The sequence below is a fragment of the Larus michahellis genome, chromosome 13 (genome assembly GCF_964199755.1).
Source record: "Larus michahellis chromosome 13, bLarMic1.1, whole genome shotgun sequence".
Classification (NCBI taxonomy): Eukaryota; Metazoa; Chordata; class Aves; order Charadriiformes; family Laridae; genus Larus; species Larus michahellis.
The window spans coordinates 12,341,453-12,355,525 of NC_133908.1; the positions used below are offsets into that span (position 1 = coordinate 12,341,453).

General features: G+C 45.4%; 1 protein-coding gene across 4 annotated transcripts in view; it reads left to right on the forward strand.

Annotated features, from left to right (window-relative positions):
- The window catches only part of SETD1B (SET domain containing 1B, histone lysine methyltransferase), a 57,364-nt gene that overhangs the window by 8,809 nt on the left and 34,482 nt on the right, over window positions 1-14,073 (forward strand). For 3 of the 4 annotated variants that reach the window (XR_012589750.1, XM_074606211.1, XM_074606212.1), the window contains exon 6: window positions 88-1,263. Coding sequence is in view for 3 of the 4 variants with exons in the window: in XM_074606211.1 (XP_074462312.1) it covers window positions 88-1,263 (1,176 nt within the window). In the remaining variant the exon portion in view is untranslated. The remainder of the gene's footprint in view (window positions 1-87; window positions 1,264-14,073) is intronic. The other variant, XM_074606213.1, reaches the window with a different exon arrangement.

Genomic DNA, 14,073 nt, shown 5'->3' on the forward strand with positions numbered 1-14,073 from the left:
GTACTCGAATCTGAAAACCAAATGAATTAGGCAAATATCTTTTAAAAAGTGTGTGTTTAGGTGCTTTTCTCTCTTCTGTTTTTATAGTTGACGGATTCCCTGAAGCGCCTGAAAGACAGTAACCTTTCTTCTGCGGGATCATCTGTTACCCCAAACAGTAGCACGCCTTTTTCCCATGACACAGCCTATTCCAGCTGTCGGCAAGATACCCCAAACTCTTACAGCCAATTTACCCCACAGTCCCAAGGAACACCTCACACCCCACGTTTAGGGACGCCGTTTTCCCAGGATTCCACCTATTCTAGTCGTCAGACAACGCCTGTGTACCATTTTGGACAGGACAGTGGGTACAAACCTAGGAGACATGAAACAAAATTTACAGATGCCTACAACCGTCGACCAGGACATCACTATGTTCATAACTCAGCAGGTGTTTACCGAGGGACGGAGCATCAGTTTAGTACGTACAAATCCCATCAGCAGGAGCCAGTTCAGTTCTCTCACACTCCTCCCCTGAGCCACTCTGGCTCTTCGAGCTACAAATCTGCCTTCTCTCCCTACCAAGCACCATCTGTATTTCCCCAATCTGATGATCAGCAATTTCCCCAAACTTCCAGGGAAACAGAGTACCGGAGACCTGCGCCACCTCCCACTGAGATGGTTGTGGAAAGCAGTGCTGCCACTAACATTGATTTTGTCCCGGTGAAGGAGAAACAGGAGGAGCCTCCACCCTTGCCCGATTCGAACTCTGTTCCTGAACCGAGCACAGCATCCTTCTCTCAGACTCCAGAGAGAAGCGAGACCCCTGGCACCCCCACCATGGAGTCAGAAATGCAGCATAACAGTTTAGACTCGAGGATTGAGATGCTCTTAAAAGAGCAGAGAACAAAGTTACCCTTTCTTAACGAGCATGACTCAGATAATGAGATCCGAATGGAAGGTAGCCCTATTTCCTCTTCTTCTTCTCAGCTTTCTCCCATCCCAATGTACGGTTCGAACTCTCAGCCCGGTTACAGAGGTCAGACACCTTCCTCACGCCCTTCAAGCACAGGCTTGGAGGACATTAGCCCAACGCCGTTACCTGACTCTGACGATGATGAGCCCATCCCTGGGACGACTTCTCTGAGTCAGAATTCCCGGGGGACGTCGGAGGCCAGCATGACTCCCATTGATCAGCTGAGCAGGACCTCCAAAATTGAGACCTCGGAGGCTAAAGAAATGGTGCCTGGTGACCAGACTCCAACGTCAGAAAAAATGGACGAGGTAAGTGAGCTGAAACTGAGTTATGAAGCTCTGTGCCTATTCCCAGAGCTGGGCAGGGCAGGGAGTCGCTCTTTTCTTTTAGTGTTGTTAGAGCGTAGGGTTTCTGGTGGCTTCGTAAGGCAGCTGGAAATGAGCTAGATGTGACACAAAGTGATGGTCTTAATCAACTTGCCAGTCACCAGCTTTCCTTCTTTATAATAGCAGCCTGCTGCAATTTATAGCTTCAGGAGAGCTCAAGGACTGCACAAGCCACGGAAGTTTGGCCAGTGCTCATGCTGTGTGAATGTCCTGAGTGTCAACAGACACTTAAGCCACTATAAGAGTTAATCGAGCACTTTCTGCCATTGCTTTGGTCCCTGAGCGTGGGTGTGTATGTATGCACACACTTGCTTAACGGGGCTTTCATGTTACGCCGAAGTATTGAATGTATACTTTGTTTGATAGCTCTCCAGCTATTTATGCCATCTGGTTTGAACAGGAGACAGTTGCTGGGTTTTAATACTCGCTTTGCTTAGTTGAAAGGGGGAGGTAGTTGGCTTGTGGGGGATGTGCTCCACTGAGTCTTCCAATAATAGAGCAGAGCTTGCTGCCTCTGCTGGGGCATTTGTGGCTGAAGGGACAGTGAGAGCTTAACGGTGTGGAATAGTGCCAGCAGACAGAGAAATTATGTTGCATGGCATGTCTGTTTGGGAGGTCTGTTGCAACAAATGTGAGCATCGCTGCAGTGGATGGGTCGGTCCTATTCTGCTGTGTCAAGGAATGGTCAAAATACAGATCTTTGCGAATGCCAGGCTCTTTCTCCTCAGTGTTTATAATAGCCATGCAAGCAAATGAAACTGCTGTCCCTGGTGTGCAAGAACTCTGCAGTAAGGGGACCTCAACCATCCAAGAGGGCTGGTCTTGTGTAAATGTCCTGAGTGTGGTAGATCAGTTTAATTTACTCATGAAAGTTTGCTGGGGTTAAGCTGACAGAATGAATTTCCCTCTGGTGGTCTGCAGTTCTGAGGTTTTCACCCGAGAAGTGGCTGCATTTCAGGAGAGGGGGAGCTGCTCCTGTAGGTGTAGGCTTTGCGGAGTGCTTAACTAGAGGAAAAGTGCTGCAGCAATAATATAGTGCAGGTCTTGGTGCTAAACAGAAAAAAATTGTAACTGTACTGGATATTTTGTGATTTTTTTTTTTTTCTACATGCCTTTCCAAACCTGGTTGTCCTTGCAGTTGCCACTTTAGCCTTTGAAACAATTCAGCTGCTTGAGGTCTCATTCATCATCTAGGCTGGCCCAGGCTCCCCTCTTGGGAGGCAAGTCCCTGGCTGGTGGGACCTGGTGATGTTTTAATTAGGAATGGAGTTTTGATTCCTTGAGCTCGATCTGGCAGGCTTAAGAGGGGGATACTCTTTGTTTGTCTGAAAAAATGAGGAAGGCGTCCCTCATCTTGCCATTCTGGGCTTGTATCTGCTGTCCTTACTCTTATAGGTGGCAGCCAATTCTGAGCATGTTCAGAAAGATGGATGAATGCCGGCGTGGTATGTGGGGTCAGGCACTTTCTGTAGCTGAGATCAGTGTTGGGGGACTGGCTGAGATGTTATATTTGTAGGTTGTGATATGGGGCAGTGGCGTGCTGACATACAAGCCCATGTTAAGTCTTTGTCTCCCCTTAATGAGATGCTGGTGTCAGAAGTTCACGTCAATGTTTCTGTGATACAAAATGATATAAATGCCTTGATCCTCTGCAGAAGTCAGAAAGGTGGTAGCAGGGTCTCCATGCAGGTCATTGCTGCCCTAATTGTCTCACCCCCCCAACCCCCCAAAAGTTTGATGTTTGTTGTTGGAGCTGTTTATTCAACCCTCCTCTTGGTTACAAATCACACTAAGCTATTCTGGCATGTTTGAAAAGTTGCCTGCGCCTTTCATTGCTCCTTCTGATGCACAAAAAACGATCTCCATGTGTTTTTGCTTCCTTCCCCCGCCCTTCTCCCCCCCAGTTTTTTGCTTTAGAAAAAGGCTCTCCTGGCTTCCCTCTCTTGCTGAAGGAGCGGAGCTGAGCAGTGACTTAACATAGGCTGAAATTTGAGCTGCAGCTTTCCAACTGAGTTAGAGAGGGGCATTGAGTCTGGCTGAGGGCTGGAAAGCTGAACCTCCAGCTTCAGCCTATTGTGATACCACTATTCAACTTTCAGTCCTTCAGAGAATCCTCCAGCAAAGCAGAGGGAAGGCAGACCCGAATATTTTAGTGACTGTGTGGTGCGGGGAGCAGAGAAGAAATGATATATTAGTCTAGGGAGGGTTCATTAAGTGTCATAAGGAAGCAATAAAGGGCAGAGAATTTTAACTTGTTATTTACTTCGTATTTGGCTCTTCAAGGGTCGGAGCAGCCACACGTCTGCTCTCTTTGGGTGGCTGCTCTAGCTGGGAAAATCTCAGGATTCATAAGGATGCCGGTCAAGTTGCAGGGAATTTTTTCCTGAGACAATAGGTGCTTTTCAAGGACCTACTCCTGTTTCCCATCAAAAAAGCTCAATTTTTTTCAATGATTGCTAATACAGTAACATTTGTTCTATAGGTGAAGCGCTGTCAAATCGTCAGGCAAGTTAACCACCTCAGACTTGCCATAAGTAAAGGAGGTACAACCAAGCCCCAGCAATTGCTCTGATTTATCATGCAAGACCCCGGAGTTTGATTTCAAGATCCGGTATGATACTCCTAAGCCAGAGCTTGGCAGGGAGTTTGGGTGTGGGAGAGGAAGGGCTGTGCATCTGTCTGCAACACCTAACTCCGACTAATCTCAGAGCAGTGATTATGGTCTGCAGAGAAAGTCCTGCTAAGCTTAGCCGAGGGACGAGCGCTGAGAGGTGGAACAGAGCGGGATGTGGGCAGTACGAGGTAAGAGGAGAAAAGGGATCCTTTACAAACAGCAGAACCTGCAAGCCAGGAAGACAAGGCAGAGAGGGTTTTTTCAAGAAACTAGAAGATGGCAAGGAAAGAAAACAGCCGAGCTGCATTGTTATTTTAGGAAAATTTTTGAGAGTAGCAATGTATAAACTTTCCTTCCGATGTTCCTGAGAGGTAACAAGGAAAGAATTGTAATAATTCCTTTTTCACAGGGTCTTTGCTGTTTCAGAAGTGCAAAGGTTAAGTAAGTACAGTTTGACGTTTTGATGTCCCATTTGAGCCAGGTCTTGTTTTTCCTTGGCTTGTTACAGGAAGAGGCCCTGCCTGTGTGTGTGCTGAGGAGGATGACAGGGTTATAACAAGTCACTTTGTTAGATATTGATGATGCCTTTCATGTTTCAGTTTATGAATGTATTGGTTTGTGTGCATAGCCAGTGCGTAATAGGAAGAGCGTGTGATTGACAATGGTATTTTTCCAGATTTGTAAATACAAAAGTACTTTTTAGTTGAGGATGCAGCAGACTCCTGTCTTCGTGGTAGTTTGTCTGGGCACCTGTTTACTGTGGTGGGAGGTGTGCCTTAGAAATGCCAAAAATAATCGCAAAAATAAAGATCCTGAAACATGAATTAGGTGAGAGCAGTTCTCCTGCCACGTGCTGTGAATTTTAGCAAATGGTTTGGGGAGCAAATTGGAAGTCTCACAGTGCACAGCAGCCCTAGAGACCCCAAAAGCCACTGCTGTCACCAGCACCCTCAGCATCTCACTCGGCTGTTTTGAATGTTTTTAATGCCATGCTGGATGCTGAGGTGCCTCTTACAGGACAGCAGTGACATCCCTGTGACAAGCTGTGTGTGTGCAGCAGGTCTTTTTGTAGTAACCCAGGCAGAATTTCTGAGCTGCACTTACACATAGATGAGGTGGGTCAGGCTCAGTGCTACAGTGAGCTCTGCTGAAGTCCCTGAGGTTACATCTGGTCTGAATTTGCACTTCTCATTGAAGTATCTTTGGGTTCTTGTGTGGTCGCAGCCAGAACTAGAAGAAATTTATGTTGAAGTGTCACATTGTCCCTCTGGAGCCTTAGCAGGATGTGATGACATTCTCCTCGAGACACTACATCGTGTCTTGCGCTGCTCCACACTGCTGCATCCCCATCCAGACCGGGGATGTGTTTCAGTACTGGTGTTTCAGTAGCTGGTGAATGATTCCCCTTTCCTACAGAACCAGGTTCAACCTTCAGTTGTCACGAGTGCCTGTGAGAGCAAGCAGTGCCCCAATGCTGTCCGGGCAGTGAGAGGAGCTACAGGGAGTCTGTCTGACAGCAATACCTGCAGCAGTTGCCCCAGGAGCAGTCGATGCCCCTTGGAGCTGTGCTGTGCAGGAGTGAGTGTGTCTCTGTGCAGTCTCTGCCTGCAGAAGGATGCTCTCTCCTCCTGTACCCTGCTCTCATCCACGGGTTGTGCGGGGTTGGAGGCAGCGCTCTGTTCCTGGGATGTTGACAGTGGGTTAGATGGACCCTCCTAAAGATGAACGCAAACGTACTCTACTAAGGGTTGTTTCTGGACTGGAGAGTGCAGAAGTGATTTATTCAAGGTAAATGCACATTAAGGTTGAGAAGGTAGAGTCTTAAGAGCCAGGAAATTTGATACCTTCGTTTCCACAGTAACTGTGCAAGAGCCCTTATGCCCATAAGTAGCTGTTATGTATGTATAATATATATGGGTACACCTGGGATCCAATTTACAGCTAGAGTGGGATTCATCATTTCTGGGGGGAGTAGATGTGTGGAATGGTTGCTCTGAATGTATTTTTTTAATTGAAGAAGGGAGAAAAACCTGAGAGCTGTGATTTATGCACAGTCTCATAAACACTTTTTCAAATTTTCCTGCCTCCTGAGCTCTTGCAAATGCGATCATGCCTGACAGAACCAGTTCCTAATGGAAACTCAAAAAATAGGTATATGTTATGACCATGAATTTCCAGAAATGCAGCCAGCCAATGCCCAGGCAGCAAAGATTTGGATGACTGCTGTGGTTTTACATGTGAATTACGCCAGCCATGCTAAACCTGTGAAATTAAAATGAGCACAAGCTGCTTAAACTGTGGGTTCAGTTCTGCCCTTCCTGACCCAGGCCCAGCGGCAGCAAGAAGCCACAGGGACTTCAGGGGATCTTGCGGTGTTTAAGCTTGTTCAGAAAAGAAAGGCAGCACACAAATACCTCAAAAGGTGATTTAAATATGACACTATACTGGACCCTTTTGAGAGCTGAGATGTGTTCAGTCTCTGTGTCCAGAGGAAGGCTGCAGTCCTGCCCCAGCATGCTCCCTACATCCTTCCAGGGATGCTTGGGGCTAAGGGTCAGTTCCCATATAACCTGGCCAAGGTAAGGATGTCCTGGCTCCTGAAGCAGTGAAAATGCAGGATATTGTTATCTTACCTTTTTTTTTTCAGAGCTGATACTGGAAGACCACAGTCAGGGACTACTTCCTTGTACATCTGATTCATTTACCACATGACAACCTGCTGCTACTACAAAAATTTATATAAAGTAGAGAAGCCTGTTCCTGCTTGCTAAGTTGTATTTCATTTTTGACTTTTTGTATTTGGCTCCTGTTTGATTCTTGGGAGTGCTCACAAGGGTGGTGGTTAGAAGAGCAGAGGGCTTGACCAGTTAAATGTGTTCAATATAGGAAGCAGTGAGAGGTAACAAGCCCAGTGTCAATTTTTACAGTCATTTTTTCAGAGCAGAGTTGCATAGGATTCCCCTGGTGTTCCTGCTGATGCAGCCTCCCATACGTGTATGCTTATTGGGGGGAAAAACCTAAACAGAGAAGTATTTGGCTGTTTACGGTTTGGGTTTTTTGGATACCTAACAACTTAGTAGAATGAGAGAACATGGCTTTTGTTGGTAACAGAGCTAGAAATGGTGAAATGCTCTGGAGTGTGACTGAAAAATAGAAAGCAGGCTGTGGTTGGGAGGCTGAGTGGTTCCTTCACTCTCTCATACAAGGACAAGACTTTGAGGCTTTTGCATTTTGCATACCTAATAGAAATGACATTGCCATCCCTTTTTATAAATCACTGTTGCTGATTATACTCTTGCCCAGTTCATTCTCTGTTTTGCCACCAGTGACTTTCTGTAAATTTTCAGTTCCTGGTGGACTGCGCATGTATAATTGAATTGCTTGTTGATATGTAGAGCACTGCTTATTTTGTGTTTATGTAATCTATAGATGCTCTGCTGCGCTGGAAACTTAGATCCAAATTAGAATGTTTAACCATAGTGTATAGTTTATGGTGGAATAATGTTTGCAAGCCTGAGCTTTGCAGACCATTTACAGTTAGAGAGCCCTTGGCATCTTCCTTTTGCTGCTTACAGAGTTCTTCCTATTCTTTTCAACACTCAGGTTTTAGCAGTGATGATACTGAATGTTCAGATGTCATAAATGCAGCTGTGAAGCCTCACATTGAAGTGACACGTTTTCCTCTCAGTTTCTGCAACCCATTATCATTCTAGTTGCATTTTGCATCTGATGATTGTGAAAAGTGACCAAGGGAATGCGGACAAGTTAGTGGATGGCAGTGTGTGTTGCAACATGGCACTGAGAAAATGTGCCAGTGTGTTAGGTAATCAGTAGAAATATTGAGAAAATAATTGCTGTTAACATATTGTGCTGGCAGCCACCAGAACAGCACTAATTTCTGGGTCTGATTTTGAAGAAGACAGAGCAGCCGCTGTGTTCTATATGTGTCTGTGTCTGACACAGAGCACTTAACAGACGAGCGCTTATTCAAATTTCTGCTGGCTGTTGCCTTTCCTGGAGTCCTCTAAATAGATGAAGTTCATCAGTAGGATGTTTTTTCTGTACGCATCAATTTTGAGTCCCATGATTTTGCCACCCCCCTTCTAATTAATTTTAATTTTCGGTTTGGGGTACTTGTTTGTACTTAGTGAAGATGGGACAAAACTCAAATCGAAACCCCTGAGTTCGTTAACTCTGTGCGTCACATACCTGCCGATGAGGGCTCTTTTGACCCAGGCATGTTACTGCTGTCTCAGGCTTGATCGTGAAAGTGCAGTGCTTGCTACTGTAAATGCCCATTCATCACAAGAAAAAGGTTGTTGCTCAAATTTTTCAACTCCTAAACCCAAAGTATTAAAAAAAAAAAAGTTTTAAAAAAAGTCTTTAAAAATGTTTTTTATTTGCTTTGTGCTAAAATAAAGCCAGTGGCTGCTTTCACAAGGTTCCCGCAGTGCAGGCAGGCCTGATGATGTCAAGATGCATATAAAATAGTGAGACAGCAAATTGGGGTTTCTAATTTATCCCCAGGTTGGAATAAGTTCACTCCTCCGGGCGTTGCAAAAGTGTTGCTTCAGGAGCAGTTTGAGTAAAGGAAGTTGTTCGTGGCTTGAGCTTCGGCAATCGCTCTTTGCATAGAGGGCAGTGTGAGTGCTGCACAGGCACGGCGCGGGGAGGAAGCGAAAACTGCTGCTTGAACTCAAAGCTGGCAGCAGTTCTTATGGTTTGGAGGTTTGGTTGAGAAAGGGTCAGACAGCTGTAGCAGAACTTCAAAATTTCACTTGTTGGGACTTGAGCGTTTCGACTTAGGCACTTTTTAGTGGATTTTTGCATTTGCTGGCTCTTCTCAACATGTGTGTGTTTTGTGGAGTATGTATTTAAATGGAGTTGATAACTGTGTACTAAGTGCAATTTATTGCACACCTTTGACCAGCTGACCTGCATTTTGCCCAATATCTCTTTCTCCATAAGTCAGAGAGTCATATGACTCTCTCCAGTAAGTCAGGGAGATCGTTAGGAAAAAGACTCTGAGAATGGTGAGGAGGGGAGGAAGAGGAGAAGCAGAGACGGTTTCTCCAGGGTCCAGTCCTTCCCCTCTCCTTTTCTCCTGTCTTTTTTTCCTTGCCTGCACCTGCAGCATTCAAGGTGGGATATCCTTAGGCTCACCACTGCCCAAATTCCCTGTATCAACGAGTGCAATGGCATGGAGCTTTAGGAAGAAGAGGGCTGAGGATGGTGCAGGTTGGCGATGTGAAGGAAGGACTGGGTTTTGTTTTTCCTGGGGTTGAAACAGCCCTTTGCTGGCCTGGTCAAGGAATGGGGTGTCTGCTGCTTTCGCAGATGGTGTGTGGAGCAAGAGTCACTTTCTTACATCCATTTTTTTCCAAGAAGAGCTGTGTTTCACAGTAAGCAGTATAGTTTTGTGCCGATGTCCAAGTGGTGTGTCCTCCTCCCCTTGTGCGGGTTTTACATGCGTTGCACACATCGGGGAGACTTTCCCTCTGGAGCCTGGGAAGGGTAGGTAGCTTCTTTCCAGGTTTCCCTTCTCCAAAAGGAGCTTGTTATTTCTTATGCCTTGTGGGTCCCAGGCAAAACAAAATATATATATTTCTGGTGATAGCAATGTTATTTGGTGGAAGCAGGAGCTGGTTTAATGTTGACACATAGCTCTGGGGACAGTTTCCCATTCCAGTCCTTGTTGCTAAGCGGTTGCCAAATGTGGCATTTTGGTCAGCAGATGTGGCTGAGAGTTTCCAGTGCAGATAATTGAAATATTGTCTTTGAAGGGTGCAGATAAATGTGAGCAACTGTTATCATGGTGCTACAAGCATTTTGCTATTGTCCAGGAAAAAAATGACTTGGAAAAAATGAAAATCCTTAGTACTGCATAAAATTATTCAAATTACAGTAAAACATTAAAGGGCAATCTACTGGTTGAATATACGCCATGGAGAGGTGTGCAAAAGGATGCATTTTGACAAGGGAATCTCAATGAATTTATTTGCTTGTTAATACAGTGTCAGGTGGGATGTATCTCCCAAATTACACCAGAGAAGTGGTAACAGCAGATGGTTTTGCAAACCTGGGGTGTATTCCAGGTCAGTAAGAAGCAGGCAGAAAGGTGGTGTGGGTTTTGTGGTGAAGGGCAGTCTGGCCCCAGCAGAGTGCTGATGGAGGCCTAATGCTGGGATTGCTCCCCGGGAGCTGGCATCATGCAGGGAGCACCCAGCCTGTCTGCAAGACACTGGAAGTAAGCTGTGGTCCCTGCTGGGTTGTATGCTCAGACTTCAGCTTGAGGAAATCTTGTTGCATGACTGTCTTGGCTCGTTGCTGGGATGCATGTGCTACAAAAGGGCTGTGGCACAAGGCTGCAGTCAGGGAAGTGCCTTTTGGCATGGCTGCTGTGGGTGCATGATCCTTTGGGGGAACCCTGAGTGGCTTTTGCAGCCCAGCTCAGCTGGTTGTATATCGCTGTATGTAACTTCAAACTAGTGAACCCATCTAACGGAAAAGCTGCTTTAAAAAATAAAAATAAGAGCTCTGTAATTGAGAGTGGTTTAGGTATGACTGCTAAGTATGGGCTGTAGAGATGCTGTACTGCTGTGTGCTTCTGCAGGGCTTTGCACTCATCTTGATCATTTTAACAAAGCTCTTAAGAACAAGTATTAAGGAAGTGAGTATAAGTGTCACCAACATGGGGAGGCCTGAAAGAGCCTGAGGGCTGGGGTGGTCAGTCTGAGGAGCAGAGCACGGGTTGGCTGGCATTGCCTACTATTGAACTGGCTCAGCCTGTGTGCTCTTAGTCCTTCCTCTTGAGCGGTCATCTGTGGTAGAGCTTGATTGTGGCTTTGCTGCAAGAGAGAACAGAAAGAGACTTTGGACTAACTCATGAGTAAGCAAGGAAAAGGCACAGCTTTACCTTTCCTTGGTTGCTTGTGTTGTTGTGGGTTATTTCTTCTATGTTACTGAAAGACTTTCAGTGGGAGGTCTGAGCAGTTCATGCCATGCAAAAAACCCAGCAGCAGCAGGGCTGTATGTGGTAGTCTGTCTGCAACTCGTGACTGGCAGATTAGGACGTGAACTTGTTCAGTAGTTCCTGGTGGATCTGTCTTCCACAAACACCTAAACCGTTCTTAAACCCATCTGCACTTCCGAGTCTTTGCAGTATCCTTTGGCAATGAGGTGCACAGCTGAATTTTGCATTAGGTGAAAAGTGTTTCCATGTGTTTGTTTTAAACCTCCTGCTTGCTAATGAGGGGACAGGTGGGGAAATCAGCATATTTTACCTCTTGTCTCTTTTTTGAATATTTTATGCCTGCACAAATGGCAGTGGGAATGCAGCCCAGCTGTGGGGTATTTCCACTCTGGTAATTTAGAACAGTTGTGGTTACACAATTTATTTTGCATATACCGGGGTAGTTTAATAGCAAAAGTTTGGTCTCTTCAAGAAGGCCATGAGAAATGTCATGTCCTGCACAGAGGTTATTTTTGTTAAGGGATCAGTCAACAGTTGGCAGCCACAAGGGTTATGTTTCCATCACCCAAGAGGAGTGGTATGGGGAAAAAGTTGCCTTTCCCTCACTGAGCAGGTTTTGGAGAGGGACCACTTGAAGGTATTGCTGGATATCACTTTAGGCTTTGTCTTAGAATGAGAAAGATTCTTAATGTTTTAATGAATATGTTACGTACTTCAGCTGATGTGCTTGATTGTCTCCTCTCTGACTGCACTTAGTTAAGTCACAGTACAGCAAGAGAAGGGAAATCTGAGCAGGAAATAAAGCAGTGAAAAATTCAAGATGCCTTCAGAGAGAAGATCTGTAAGAGGAGAGAAATGTTACCAAAGGGGAACTGTTTCTTGCTGGCCTCACCCTTACTTTTGAGGAAGAACATCTCTACTCGGCCTCTTTAGCTGCTTGAAATAGGCTGCTTGGCGTGAAGCGTCTCCTGTGTTCTAGCTGGGTTTTAGTGCATCTATAGTACTTTGCTGGAAAGGACTTGTTTGTGTTGTAATGCTCAGAAAATGAGTGGAGCCTGCTAAACTCATTAGGGTGCCAGTCATCATTTGTGGTCACTGCTGCAAAGGGCTCAAGTTCTGGCCACATGAAGTTGGAAGTTTTTGTCTCGTGAGCCTCTCGTTCCCCAGGGTCATTCTCTGCTGCTGTATCCCAGCAGGTCTGGAGCACTTACACCACCTGCAGTGGGGGCTTCATCCAAAGTGGTTAAATGCATTTTGTCAAGATCAGATGGACTGGCTGAACCATCTTGTCTGCAGCAGTTTTGTTGGGAATTTCAGAAACACAGCAGATGTTCTGTTTGTCCTGTCTTGGGATGATGGCAGGGACTGTCTCCAGAACGGAAGGCCACAAGTTTTCTTATTTGAAACCATACTATGTTGCCACCATGACTGCAGTCAAGATGACAACAAGGTCCTAAAGACCTTATTAACAGTATGTTCCTTCTTTCATGCTTTCTTATTTCTTCTTAAATAGTTGGTACTGGGATAGAAGAGAGCTGCTGGGAGGAGATTAGCGCTAAGTCTGCGTGACCTCCCAGGTCAGCAGTGGAGGGCTCATGAAATCTCAGCAAAAGTGTTCAGGAAAGGGAAAGGCTCACATAAAAATCAGGACTTTAAGTCTTTCCCCTTGCTTGTTCCACAGTTTTTTGACAGTAAAAGCTATAATTGTTCGGAAAGGGCTGTTCTGGGCTACCTCCATCAGCTGTGGGCTACAGGCTCCTGAGTTTTCTTGCAAGTGCCAAAAACAGTTGGGCCTCTTTGCTTCCCAGCCACATGAATAGGTCAGGACTGCACCCTAGAAATTCAGGGTGAGAATAGCTCAAGCTCTTGGAGAGGGGAGGGGGAAGCCAGGCTCATCATTTGGGATGCCTCTTAAGAGGGATGGCAAGTGTCTGAACTGCTGCCCCAGGATATACTAATGGCACGTGGGTCTGAGAGCAGACGGCAGCGAGCAGAAGAACATTAAAAGATGATACTGATGAATGATCTTCTTTTTTTCTTTTGCCCGTTGTCCTTCAAGGCCTCGATTCCTTCGTGTCTGCTCACCCTTCTGAGGAAACTCAATGTTGGACAGGTTGTATTGCTGATGTCCAGGTCTTGCAAATGAAACTGCTGTTGCTACTAATGCTGGAAATGCAGATTGCACTGAACAGAGCACTGAAAATGCTGCTGTGACAATAATAGCCACGTGATTTCAGATACTCGAGGGTATAGTAGTAGTACGTAAAAGGGGAAGGATATCAAATTGGCCTAGTTCTGCTGATTAGAACTTGTTTAAATACAGTATGTGTACCACCTAGTCTTCTATAAGCTGATACCAGCTGGGGAGCTAGACTGTTTTCCAAGCTTATCTGCTTTTTTATCGCCCTGTTGGTAGCAAGATCTGAATTCATGGTTCCATTTGACCTAAGGTTTAAGTATGAGGGTAAGCTGAGGGTAAGCATGTGGGCCCCTGCCTGGCATTGAACTGTAAGGCATCCGTGTACTCTGCACACTCAGTTATTGCACTTTTTTTTTTTTTTAAACTTATAGGTGGACTCTGATCTAATGTTGCCAATTCCCTTCTTTATCTTTGATTGTAAAGTACCTTCTGCTCTCTAGAAATGTGGGTGCATTTCTGCACACCAGAGTGAAGAGCATTTCAGAATCATTTGGGAAATGAGTTCTCCATATACTATGTGATTTCTCCTGAATTCTTTGTTTTTCTTTGCATATTCAGAGAGGGAGATGCTGCAACTTTTGTGTGTGGGACAAATCTTAGAATAAAACCTACTGATAATAGCTGAGATGGCAGAAAATGACAGAGAAACCCATTGCATGCTTACCATCACCTTTCTCTTTTTTAGAGACACCATTTAGTTTCTCTGTTGGATTTGGCTGGTTTGTTCCCAGGACTCTGCATCACTGAACCTGGTGTCTGAAAAGGGCTTTACCTGGGTAAAGCCAGTCTGGCTGTATGGAAGTCTTTGGGAGAAGCAGAGAACATTCCCTGACTAATTTATCTGTAGGGGGTATTTTCTTGCCACTCTACCATCCTTTTATGCATGACTTAGCTTCCCCAGCCGACTAAAGCCTTTGAAGTTAGATTGCAAATAGCTCTTCAGCT